Source organism: Aquarana catesbeiana, linkage group LG02, assembly GCF_042186555.1.
Source record: "Aquarana catesbeiana isolate 2022-GZ linkage group LG02, ASM4218655v1, whole genome shotgun sequence".
NCBI classification, from domain to species: domain Eukaryota; kingdom Metazoa; phylum Chordata; class Amphibia; order Anura; family Ranidae; genus Aquarana; species Aquarana catesbeiana.
Window position 1 is genome coordinate 443,392,713 of NC_133325.1, and position 13,800 is coordinate 443,406,512.

General features: G+C 38.4%; 1 protein-coding gene across 1 annotated transcript in view; it reads right to left on the reverse strand.

Moving 5' to 3' along the window:
* Positions 1–771: 771 nt before the first annotated feature.
* Positions 772–13,800, reverse strand: part of STX12 (syntaxin 12) — a 38,614-nt gene continuing 25,585 nt past the window's right edge. The window contains exons 5-9 of the mRNA XM_073615537.1: positions 10,008–10,051; positions 8,564–8,669; positions 6,389–6,461; positions 4,858–4,940; positions 772–1,095 (exon numbers count right to left, since the gene is read on the reverse strand). Of these exons, the coding sequence (XP_073471638.1) occupies positions 1,000–1,095; positions 4,858–4,940; positions 6,389–6,461; positions 8,564–8,669; positions 10,008–10,051 (402 nt within the window). The 3' untranslated portion in view covers positions 772–999. The remainder of the gene's footprint in view (positions 1,096–4,857; positions 4,941–6,388; positions 6,462–8,563; positions 8,670–10,007; positions 10,052–13,800) is intronic.

Here is a 13,800-nt window from a genome sequence, read left to right on the forward strand (position 1 = left end):
TCTTTTACTTCACTGTTGCAAATTTTTACTTCTATACATATATTAGTTCTCGTCACTTGGGTCATTCCAAGATGATTCAACCTCAAAAAGTATAAAGAAAGATGAAAGAAAATATATACAGGTTATCACGTAAATTAGTGTGTATACACATAACACAAGCCATAAGAACAATTTATTACTTTGTCCCAGTGATATAAAATATTAAGATTTTTCTAATTGCTAACACAGATTTTAAACACACAGAAATGCACGTAAAAATGAAGTTATGTCTTCTCTACATACACGTCTTATTGAAGAAAGTGTCTAAAGAAAAAGCATTTCTTGTTGCAACCAGAAAGCCCCATTCACTTACAGTGTTATACAGGAGAATGAAAGACCTTGGTGGTTATGGGCAGAAAGAACAATTCCTACTAGACTTTTATCAATAAGGCCTTCTGTGCAGGAAAGCACAAACTAGAGGAATATTTCACAAGTTAATTTTAGTAAATAGGCATGATGTTATCTACATTGGGCTTTCTTTAAGAACATGGTGCAAAAAGCAGTCATCTATAGTAACCAATCAAAAATAGGCTTTTAGCAGAATTATTGGCTGTTATTCCTCACCAATGTTTGCACAGTGCTATTAAAAAAGCCAGAATGTATTATGGTCTACACTACAGCACTTAGGAACCCAGCAGCTGAATGGCAGTAACCAGCGTAGTGTCTCATACAATGAATTGCTAAAGGTACTATTGGGCCGACTAGAAGGTCAACTGCATAGTAAAATGTTAGTTTTCTTTTTTTCCAGGCTAGCCATTATATGTTCGCAGTCTGTGCAGTTACTGTAGTTTTCTATACAGGCTCTTGCTTGCATTCCATTTCTGTGTGCTTTCAGAATACTGTCTCTTTCACATTTATGTTTTTTTTTTTTTTTTGCACAGCAGAATCTCAATATATACAGAACAATGGGAGACATTTTCAGGAGTTCTGGGTCCTCCAGTATAGGCTGAAGTGCATGGCTCAGGATTTTACTGACAGCCATATAATAATGCCCAGAATTATAGCTACAATTGCAAGGACAAGAACCAAAATACAAATCTTCTTCCGGGACTTTTTCTGAAGGGCAAGAAAAAAAAAAAAAAAAAAAAATACAGAGTTAAAAAGCAATTTATCATCAGTGAATGGAGAACACAAACAAGAAAGTGCTCAAACTATGCTAAACACCATTAAAAGGTTTGTCAACCAAAAAAAACAAAACCCCTTAAAAGTATGTTATACAGCAGTGGTTCTCAACCCTGTCCTCAAGTACCCCCCAACAGGCCATATTTGCAGGTTTTCCTTTATCTTGCACAGGTGCTTTAAATCAAAGTCAATGACTTTGTATTTTGGACAGCTATTTTATCTAAGAGAAATTCCCAAAACATGGCCTGTTGGGGATACTTGAGGACAGGGTTGAGAACCACTGTTATACAGCATGTGCTGTGCAATTTGGCGCCTGCAACACCTAAAATACCTGGCTATGCTCTCCCCCCTGTAAGCTGACCACGGTATATATCATAGCTACTGAGCCCTGACACCGTGGTCAGTTTACATGCCTCCATCATTGGCAGCTCTCCTCCGTCCTCTCCTCTGTCTGCTTGTGTCAGCATCCGCTCCTGCTGCTCTCATAATTAAAATAAAATCCTAACATGCCCTCTGTAATAGAATAATAAGTGCCCCTGTGCCTGTGTTATATGAAAAAAATGCCGATCTGTACTTATAACACAGCGGCTCCCGGCGATCACGCAACTCCTCGGCTCTCTCCTCTCTTCCCCTGCTCCACGGCTGACATCATTGGGAGTGCTCGGCCCCACCCACTGGAGCTGTCAGCCGGGCAGCGGAGAGAGCCGAGGAGTCACCTGATCACAGGGAGACGCTGTGATGTATAAAAAAAATATATACCTTAACATGGAGTTTTACGTAATCCTCTGCAACATTTCACACAGCAACCCACAAATGTGATTGGTGTGTCTTCTTTCACAATTTTTGCAACTGCCACGCTCTCTGCTTGATGTATTATCAACAGATTCAATTCTGATATAAGAAACATTTTTTATTGATCTACTGACACATCGGTCTTTCAGTATGTTATACACAGCAGAAAGCATACAGTGAGAGTGTTTGGGAATCCTTCTCAGGTAAACAAAATGGGGTTCCAAAATCACCAACTAAAGAGATTAGGAGGCAATGGATATAAAATATGATGTACTGAGAAGGAAGGCCATTTTATGTGTCCATTTTAGATTTATTGTACATATTACTACATATTACTGCAGTACACACACACACACACACTATACTGCCTAGCAAATTGTTGACTAGTGTGCATTTGAAAATTGGATTTGGACAAAATATATTCTAGTTAAAAAAAAAAAAAAAAGGGGGGGGGGGGGGGCACAAGGCAGGTGCACAGTCTATTGAGCCAAGTACAAAAAGAATTTCGGCAAACTGCTTTATTGTGATTAAAACTGAATATAGTATTCACTATACGCCTTCCTTCAGGGCAACAGGAACCCCATAAAGGACCTGACTGGAACAGTAAGTAAAAATGCTGTGGCCAAAAGGGTATTTTTTCTTGGATGCCAGGGAGGCTTTCTGTTCTTATTTCAACTCCAACAGGTTCCCTCTAAAATGGCAAAAAAAAAAAAAAAATATATATAAAAAGGAAGAAAAAAGTTTTTTTTAACCATAATCTTATTTGGCCTGAAACTAATAAAACCACTAAAGTAGTCAAAAAACACACAGTGGTTTTATTAAGGTTTTGGGTCAAATAAGATTATAGTTAAAAAAATAAAAAATAAATAAAAAAAAAGGTCGTCTAACTGAAGATCTAACTGTAAATCCTAATTATGTACATCCTCCCATTTTATTAAAATCAACTATTGTGTACTTATAACAATGTGGAAGAGTGTGTTGTCCTGATGCTGAAATGGTAAAGTACAGTCACAAGTTGCTAAAGTGGGTTCAGGCCTAAGGGGAGATATCATCGAAATGTGTCCCTGTGATCCCTTGCGGACAGAAGTAGACGGAGCAAGAAGTGGGAATACTACATGGGTTTTCCCAGCCACTTGCCACAGTAGGGAGAAGACTTTTGGCAAAGACTGTGCCTTTATAGTATCCGTTCCCATTGTATTCCATTTTTCCTTTTCTAATCTTAATAAACCTTTAACTATTACACACTTACAAGTACATATTATGTTTTCTCCAATTTCTATTTTTGCTGTTATTTGTGTACCTTTTATTTATATATTTTTAACTTACCATTTTGAAAATATATTTTTATCCTCACTAATAGGCAGCTGCTGTTAATATTATTTCCATTATGCCAGAAATCACCTATGTACTGTCCAGTAGTTTGGCCGTTCGTTTTTTTTTTTGCTTGTTCAGACTCTCCTATATATTCCAAACTCATAATGTTTAATTTTAAGTCAGGTCAGTGTTTGGACATGCCCCTTACATATCAAAATGCAATGCAGGTGCTTCAGCCACTAAGCACCACAGCTCCGATTAAGGCCGGGTTCAAACTGGTACGACATATGCTCTGACTTTGGGAGCACATGTCGCATGACGTGTACAAATCAATGGTTCCCTATGAGAGTCATCTCAACTGGTTTGACACAAGTCAGTCCAACTTTAGAAAAGGTTCCTGCATGACTTTGGTCCATTTTCAGCCCATTCAAGATCAAAGTCGGATCCTCGTCCTAACTACCAGACTTGTGACATCCGACATGGTGATTACAGCAGCAGGAAAAGGAATTTGTCACACTGGGATTGTTTAGATCAGTCAAATGACAAGTCGGACTATCTCAAAGTCAGAGAAAAATCGTATCCTGTTTATTATAGTCGGATGGAAGTAGGACCGATGTGGCAGGGCAAAGTAGGATGTACAACAGTCACAACGTACCAGTGTAAACCCGGCCTTAGAGAAGTCAAGATTTGTATACTTCATAGCGACAGGTTCACTTTAAGATGTACACAGTTAAAAAGTGATTGTAAACAACCCATTCAGTTTAAAATAGAAATTAAAAATGCAATATACATACACACAATCCAAGGGGTGAGGTGCATTTCAGTCACAGATGGTCGTGCTTAGCAATCAAGCCTTCCCACAGGCTTTAATATAGAAAAAAATTCAAATGGGATTACTGCACAAACTGTATTTATTCAAAAAGATATCATAAAATCAGGCATACTTGATATTAAACGTTTTCTGGCTATTGTAGCTCGCGCCCTTCCTCAGAAAATCATGCATCAGGCATGATTTTCCGAGGAAGGGCGCGAGCTACAATAGCTCGAAAATGTTTAATATCAATATCATGTATACCTGATTTTATGATGTCTTATTGATATCTTTTTGAATAAATACAGTTTGTGCAATCCCATCTGAATTTTCTATATCATAAAATAAATAAATAATTATATATATATATATATATATATATATATATATATATATATATATATATATATATATATATATATATAAACACACATTATAAATGCCTTTTTACACAAAGTGATCACATTCCCTGTGTTCTCAGCTGCATAAGAGCTTGGGGGAGGAGAAGCAACAGCACACTGATCTACCCAGTGATTGGAAGAGAGCAGGCTGTGTTCCCAGCACAGCTAGAGAACTGACCACTGTGTGTTCTCCTGCTTAGTGTGGTCAGTTTTTAATAGGAAATTCTAGGGACTGGCAAGAACACCAGCAATTTCACACAAAGAAAGCAATGCAAAGAGAACAGGAGACTTTTTCATACAAGTACACGGTACAGCAGGCACATGTCAGGAATATGAAATTTGGATTAAGCTTTATGTCCAGATCAAACATGTACTTACCTGGTAATATGCTGCTCTCTGTAATTGTTCCGTCCCTCTTTCTACATGAACTTCAGCACTTTCAACGTTAGCTTCTATACTATCTGCAAGAGGTTATTTTGACATCAGATCATATGCAGTACAGTTCTTTGTGCTTGATTTAAACCATTTACTACTACCTAATGAAATAGTTAAAAAAAAAAACAAAAAAAAAAACAAAAAAAAAAACAAAAAAAAAAAAAACAAACCTTGACCCCTCATTCGGCAAAAAAGTAAACTTGGTGGTTCACACAGTGGATGATATAGCATGTTTAAAAGTATTGTGTACTTAACACCAAACTTAATCTAAAACAAAGAAGTTCTGCTCATCCTCCTCCCCCTTCCTCTCTAATCATTGCAATTTTTTTTTGGAAGCGGGTACCCATTTCTGACAGGTGGTGACTGCCGCTTTCACTTTTCTCACCTAGGCAAGAAGAGCAAACATTTTTCCACGCCCTCCCCACAACCTCCTGGGACACATTATACATCCCAGAATGCTGTGGGACCAGTCCAAAAGTGCAGCACGTCTTCTGCGTGCACAGTGTGAGCCAAAAGGAAGTCACAGCTGGCTTCCCACAAGAAAGATGGCAGCGCTGGGGACCTAAAGACTGTAGAAGAATCACCCTGGGTGATGACAGCTCTGGACTGGAAGTGTCTGCTTATTAAAAGTCAGTAGCTACAGTATTAGCTGCTGCCTTTTCATTTTTTGAGAAAATGACTGTAGTTCCTCTTTTTTTTTTTTTTTTTTTTTTTTTAAAGTAGGGAAGAATCTAAAACTAAAAGAAAACGTTTTTTCTTAGAGTAGGGAAGCGTTATAATCCCTGCTTTTTTGCTTTCTGTATGCCCTTGGGGAGGTTTTGCTTGCCTGTCTGCGAAAGTGTAAGGAAGTCTCCCAAAGTGAGGGAAAGTCCCCTCCTAAACAGGGCAGCACAGACTATAAGAGTTCTGTCTTGCAGCACTAAGGTCACTGGTTTAAATCCCAAACACATGACTACTTTCATGAACTTTAAAATGTTCAGCCAGTGCTTGCGTGTACTTGGGTTTCCTCTCACACTCCAATGACATGCTGGTAAGTTGATTGGCTCCTCTCTATGTTGTCCCTAGAGAGTGTGCATTGTATGCATACATACACATGAGGTAGCAACCTTAGATTCTAAACTCCTTGAGGACAGGGGCTAATATGAATGTACAATATATGTACAGCTCTGTGTAAATTGGCGCTATAAATACCTATACCTTATCTCATGTTCTAGGAACTCTAAAATTTTGGATTTCCCCACACTTTCTTGGTGACAATGGTCAGGGCTGAATCTACCCAGTGGTGACACTAGCACACTACCAGATAGTGACATCAGCAAAAACCTCACAGAAGGTCAAAGCTTTTCTCAAAATAAAACAAAAAAATAAAAAAAAGGGGGGTGGGGGGGGAGGGGACAGATCCAAAACAAGAATAAATAAAAATGTAAGACCACGTTTTCAGCCAAATACAAAATTGCAATGGTGGAATGCTTACCAATCATTTCTCCTTGATCATGAATCATTACTGCCAGGTCTTTAAAAATCTGATTGACATCAAGAATGTCCGCCTGTGTCAAAACAGAACAAAGAAAAACTTCAGCTGATGATTTCCTGTGTTAAAAATTCTAAAAACAAGGTTTCTTTTTTTATTATTTGAGCTTTTGTTTCACATACAAGAATTTACATTGACCCAGGTGTAGACTCCGTGTACATTCTACAGGAGATTGCCAACAGGCATGTAGGTGTACTTGACTGCAGAAGAGACATTGCACGTCTCTTCTGCAATAAAGATCTTGCCTGTTTGCATTTTTTTTATTTTTCAGCTTTAAATTCCACTCTTCCTTAAAGTGAACTAGTCAACCACTTTACATTTTTAAAAGATACTGCCATTACCGTTTGTTCGGCAGAAAAAAACTCTAGCACATGCTCCTGTGATCTTAGTTCACCTGGTTAAATAAAAAAGCCCCAGTGGAAAAAAAAAAAGCCCTCTTTGGACAGTAATGGTTGGTGGGGTTTGGCCCCGAGCAGCCAGGGACAGGATGGCTGCACAGGGGAGGCTTCATTGCCAATGAAACAAAAGGAGCTGGCACCTTTGTGATGTCTGCTCTTAGGTAGTATTTTTATTGGTAAACATGACTGACAGATCACATTACATATTGATAGAAAGCCATGTCTTCCAAGTAACATTTTGTATAAAAAAAAAAAAACAAAAAACACAAAAACACACACACACACACACACACACACACCTTTAGTCAAAATTAAAAGTTAAATACTTTAAAATTCCTAAAAAAACATTAAAGTGGATGTTATTGATGGTGGTATTGTAATCTAAAGCCTGACACGGTCAGATTATTGGACTAATTTGTCAGTTTTTTGTTGGATGCTGGTCTCAAATCGAAAGTGAAGAGGGTACTAACCATCAGAAAATTTTCGGACGACGGAATTCAAAGTCAAAAGTGACATAATGTGTTGAATTGTTTTGAATGTGTTCTTTCATTTCTGAGCATACCTAGTCTTACTCTTTTTTTTGGCAGAAAACCGTACCAATGAAAAGAAAAATTGGACGTTGTGGTCACATCAGACAAAAATGTTGGAGCCTGCACATCCAGATTTTGTCTGCTGAAAATGTATAAAATCGGCTGTCAAAAGCAGCATACTAACGATCAGAAAAACAGCAGATCGTTCATCGGCCTTTAGGGTGCATTACCTTCCCTTCCCAAGACTGCCAGGGAAACACCTTTAACAACTCCAAAGTTATTTAGTGCTAGAGAAATTGCAATAATTTTGCAATTTTGTTTCTAAAAAGCTATAAAAAGATTAATAAATTTGTATTTTTTCATTATTGATTAAATGTTTACCCATGTGACAAACCTTACTGGAACTAGAAGATATAGTTAAGTGTCTACAACTGAACAGACAAGAACTTAAAAAAAAAAAATATATATATATATATATATATATATATATATATATATATATATATATATATATATATATATATATACACATACATATATACATATATACACACACTAATCCTAATCGTGACGGCCAAGCAGGAGGGTTTTATTGCTCCTTGCTTCAAAGGTATTAGGTCTTAACCAATTAACAAAGATTGGTTCCCAACTTAGCTGCATCCCATGCTACCCCAGATTGGCAAGGGTTTTGCGCAAATATGCATTATAGACAAGAGACCATAATGCATTTTATTAGACATCTGACCCTAATACTACCTATTCCTGCATTCAGCAAAACAACCCAAATGTAATTTACATTTAAAATTACCCCTCTGAGTAAATAAACAAAATCAATGGAAACCATCTGGCTGATAAACACTTTGTGGTCTGTGTTATCTGTTTCTGTCTTACATGTTTCTTATGAAGGAGAAGAGAAGTACGGGTATATCAAAAAGGGAATTTAGGTGGATTCTGGGAATGATTAATATTTCAGTAAAATTTCAACCATGATGCTGAGAACATAAAGGCTCAATGGTTCCTGCTGGCAATTTTTTTAACATAATTAACTAAACCTACACAAACTACATAGGGCGCATTCCCAGCAGTTCAATAAGATTCTCCAATTTGATTGTCAACATTATTTATGCATACAATCCTTTGTCTAACAGCATAAGGAAGCCACACACAAAAGTTTTGGAACAGTGTCAAACCTCTAATTTCTTGATGGCGCTTTCTCGCTCTTTAATGAGTTCCAGGTCCTGCTCCGTAATTCCAAGATCTTCTTCTTGGTCCTGCATCTGGTTCCAGTCCTCATTGCTTAGGAAAAAACAAAACAACAAGTTGTTTTAAAACAGTAGGGAAGTCCATGGGCATTGTCAGTTTAAAGCCCAATTCTGGGAGGAAAAAAAAAAAAAAACCCCACACGGTAGAGCCCTTGCTCAAATGATCATTAAAGCAGTATTAAACCCAAAAGCAAACATTGTTTACCAATTCTTAAAATGTGAAGACTGCATTTGTTTCCAATTTTTAGTCTCTTTCCAAGCTGGTTCAAACAAACAGTTTCCTTCAATGTCTTCAAGCATTGTATAAATTGCATGCAGCTTCAGCTACATACAGTACACAGTGCTGGGTTCCAGCTGTGAGACAGACACCCGAAACAATGCAGAGTCGGTCTGAGCGGTGCTCAGCCATTCATAGGAAGCTTTGTATTTGTATAGTCAAAGGGGCAGGCTGATGACGACACACTCTTCAACTCAGCCAATCTGAGGAAGCTTTGTACTCATTCACACAATACAAAAAAGGTGCCTGTGAACGGCTGAGCACCGCTCAGACCAACTCTGCATTGTTCCGGGTATGAGATGGGAAGTCTCTGTCTCACAGCCAGAACCCAGCACTGTATGTAGCATAAGCTGCATACAGCGCTTAGAGCCAATGCAGCACTGTAGTAAATAATTTGATTGGACCAGCTTGGTCCCAACAAACTATTTAAAGTCACAGGAAATTTGCTTTAAAAGAATATTGTACAATCAGATTGTAATAGGTTTGGTAGGGGGTGCCAACAGCATGGATTTGTCAGCTAATTATCTTAGTGTATTTTGGTAATAAATACTGCTGAAAAGAGCAAACCTAAATCACGTTTGTATGTAAGAGCTTGCTTTTGGCAATGGGAGACATCAAGCGGTTTGCAACGTAACTGCAATTTTCCACTCTGCAGTAAAACATTTAACCAGACAATACAGCTGTGGGTATAACAACCAATATTGGGCTACACAAAGTATTACTTTTGGCTGTATGAGATATAAAAGGTAACCATGCAGATGATATAAAAAAAAAAAAAAAAAAACACACACCACACACACACACGGGTTTGAGGAATTCCACATAAAATTGTAACGCCTTTTGGATAAGCACAGCAGCTGTAGAAGAGAGAACATCAACAGAAGTGTAATTCTCTAATGTCTTAACACAGATAGCACTAGGATTCAACACGACCATTATGGGAGTCCCTTCCATGGCAAGTGACCCAACATGGTTCTAACAGGTTTCTGTTTTTCTGGCCCAGAGTTCATAACACACACGCTATAAAGAATCATTCAGATGCTGCACAAATTACAAAGATCGCAAAATGATGCGTTTTTTCCTATGGTTACTTACTTGTCGAATGAAACAAGCTGTTCTTCCTTCTGCCTTTCATCTCCCTAATTAAAGAAAAAAATAAAAATTGCTTTTGATTTTCATTTTATCAAGTGTATAGCAGTCTGAGATACAAACAGCTTTGTAAAATCTTATAACTCCCCCCCCCAAAATAGATTTTTGCCATCTACCAGTTTGTATAAGCTATTCAACTACAGTACTTAGTGGCTGCAGATTATTTTTATCAACATTAAATGACAATATGAGATATATTATATATATATATATATATATATATACACATATACACACACATATATATATATATATATATATATATATATATATATATATATATATATATATATATATATATATATATATATATATATACACACACACACACACACACACACACACACACATACATATATACATACACACACACACACACTTTTTTTCCACAAAACACAAAATTACTGATACCAGAATGCCTTTTCTATTTACTGGATTTAAAGTATAACTAAAAGGCAAAACTTTTATTTTAATTTTGGATAGAGTGGAGAGGGATTAGAACACCTGTCAGTTTTTATTGCCGTCTATGCCCACATTAGTGAGATTCATTCTCTATTTGTCCTGTTTACCATTTTCATTCAAAGTGAAAGTAAAAGAAAATCCCAAACTCTGGGTTGTCCCCAGAAAAGTAGAGGGGGATTTTTACAATGGAGACACTAGCTCTGGTTACCTGGGGGTCCCCAAGGAATTCCCTCGATTTGCAAGAATTTCCTCACACTCCCCATTTGGCTATGGGACAGGAAGTGAAGGGAAATCTCCACAATGTAACATAGATGGTGAAAAACCTAACAGGGGTTATATAACCCTCCCTTAGTCTATCCAAAATGAAGACCAAAAAAAAAAAAAACCAGAAAATTGTGTGCAACTTACAGTAATTTTCTTTTCCTGGTGCCTATCCATGGCAGCATACATATGATAGTAGCCCCACCTACTAACGCCCACGGGACCAGTGCATAGTTATAGAAAAGTTAACACCCACACAACAGCCCATTTCCTGTACATCGCTAGGAACGAACTGGGTGGGTTCAGTATGCTGCCATGAATAGGCACCAGGAAAAAAAAAATTACAGTAAGTAGAAGACAATTTTCTGTTGTCCTGGTGCCTCCATGGCAGCATACGTATGACAGATCAATAACTGGCTATCAGGGAGGGAAGCTTCAGCAAATTAGATCATAAGAAAGTGAGCAAGCTACTGGGTTCCTGCCAATGACAAGTGTAGTGAGAACTACTAAGCCCATCAGTAGCGCTGAAAGAATGCGCCATAATAGAACCGGATTGGCTCCCTTGCCTTCCATGTTGGCTGACATCTCACTATGGGATAGGCAAGCAAATGCCCACAGGCTCCTGATCCCACGACAACAGGAAGGCTGTGAACTTCCCTCAGCTCGAAGAGTTTCCCCAATAATTCTTATACGAGAAGCTGGCTTCTGATATGGGTGAATGTCTAAATATATATGTTGTTAATTAATCTGCGCTAACCCCAACACCCTAGAATGTGATGCTTTAACAAAATAAGCAAAAAACGTGATAAAAATAAAAAAAAAAAAAAATGAAATGCTAAAAATAGAAAAATAAATTTTGAAATTAAAAGGTGAATGCTGCTATCTTCTGACAAAATTAAATACTTAATTAAGACAAATTATATAGACACAAAGAAGATTGCGCAAATTAATACACCCAAATATGTGAATAAAGGTGCCACTCATTACTACATAAAAATAATCTCTAAAGTGAAAAAAAAAAAAAAAAAAAAAAAAAAAATTCCAAAAACATTAAAATTTGGTTTTTAAAAAGAGAAAAAAAGAGAAACTTGATTTTTTAATAAATATCCAGATTTTATTGCACAAACAGATTTTTTCATATGCACATCGCAGAAATTGTTTGAGAACCTAGAGCTGTGTGTATATTTCTGCAATGTGCATGTGAAAAAATCTGTTTTTTGAATAAGTATCCAGATTTTTTTGCACTATCAAGTTTCTCTTCTTCTCTTTTTAAAAACCAATACCCACCGGAGGAGCCTGTGAAGGGAACAGAAGGAAAAGTCTTTTGATTATCCATCACGGGAGAGAGCCGCCATCCCTGCCCAGAAGACCAGGTAGAAGCATTACAGCTAGATTGCTGGAGTCATTGGAGTGCATGAGGCGATCGTTCCAGTGTGGCGTTCCTGATGAGAAAGAGCCGCTGATCCAATCTCTGGAGCCAATCGGGTGAGGGATTGCTGCAGTGTGTGGCTGCTACCAGGCGAGTGTGACCCTTATCATCTGGGGTCCATCTTTTTCAGTAAGAGACCATCCATGTGATTGTATGTTCCCTGTCCAGAGTTCAAATACAGGACCATTGTGCGGGGCGGCATCATCAAATCTCCTTGTCTTTACATTTGCATATCTGTTGCATTTTTGGACACTTTTGATACATTTTACATAAATATTTGTGTGGAATATATTCACTTTTTTTTTTGGGAGGATCATCCTTTCATCATAGACTTATTTAAACTTTAATGTTTTTGGAATTTTTTTTCACAGATTAATTTTATGTAGTAATGAGTGGCACTTTTATTTACATATTTGGGTGTATTAATTTGCGCAATCTTCTTTGTGTCATATATGTATGAATGTCTGCCCGGTAGAAAAAAAATTGAGCACCATCTGCGATACCCTCCCCCAGTGGCGTCACTAGGGTTGGTGTCACCTGGTTGTGCGGTTTAAGATGGTGTCACCCCTCCCCTCCACCCCACCCTCCTCCTGTCTAGCCGGCCCAGTGCCTGCTAGTTTTGGGCTAGCAGTGCACGGTCAAGGGGCGCACCCCAACCCGGCCCATGTAAAATGATTCTGTCAGTACCGTTGCACAGATCCATGCTCTGTCACGGATAGGGGTGACACCATCGCAGTTGAGTATCACTTCCTACTTGATGGTGTCACCCAGGCCCAGACTGGGACAAAAAAAAAATAAAAGAATAGACTAAGCAGCCCAATTTTTTTTGTTTTAAACCAAATTACAAAATGACGACAACTACCGGTTTTGATGTAATACTTACCTGCTCTGTGTAATGGATTTTGTACATAGCAGCCCGGATCTACTCAGGTCCCCCGCTGGCACTTCTGGCTTCTCCCCCTGACTCGGTAAGACACACAGAGCCATGGCTTGGCCCGGCCCCCACTCCCTCCTGTCTGTGATTGACAGCAGTGGGAGCTAATGGTTCCCGCTGCTGTGTCTCAGCCAATGAGGAGAGGCCCGGGAGAGCCACTGCTCCTGTGCACAGCGCTGGATTGAGGATTGGGCTCAGGTAAGTATTAGGGGGCACTGTGGGGTCAGCAATACACAGAAGGTTTTTGACCTTTATAGATAGAATGCATGAAGAGAAAAAAGAAAAAAATGCAGCACAAGAGGGTTAATTAAGTGCCACTGGTCACTAATGCATCAGTGAATACATTAACCCCCATCCATGTTGCATATTACAAATTGTAAATTGATTTAAACCCCCCCCCCCCCAAAGCAGTAAACACTTCACACAGCTAAGTCAATTTGACACACAACTCTGCTCACTTACTTGCAGTGCACGTGGGTTCTGGTTGCTGTAGTTACATAATGATACTGCTGACTGTTGTTCAATCCCGCGCTTCTCTGCCTATGGATCATGTCAAGCCAGCCGAAACTAGGAAGCTCCTGTTGGGCAGAGATCACTCTGCCTGACAGGGAAGCAACTGAAAGACTTGTGCCGGCTGGATGCAGGAGCATGCT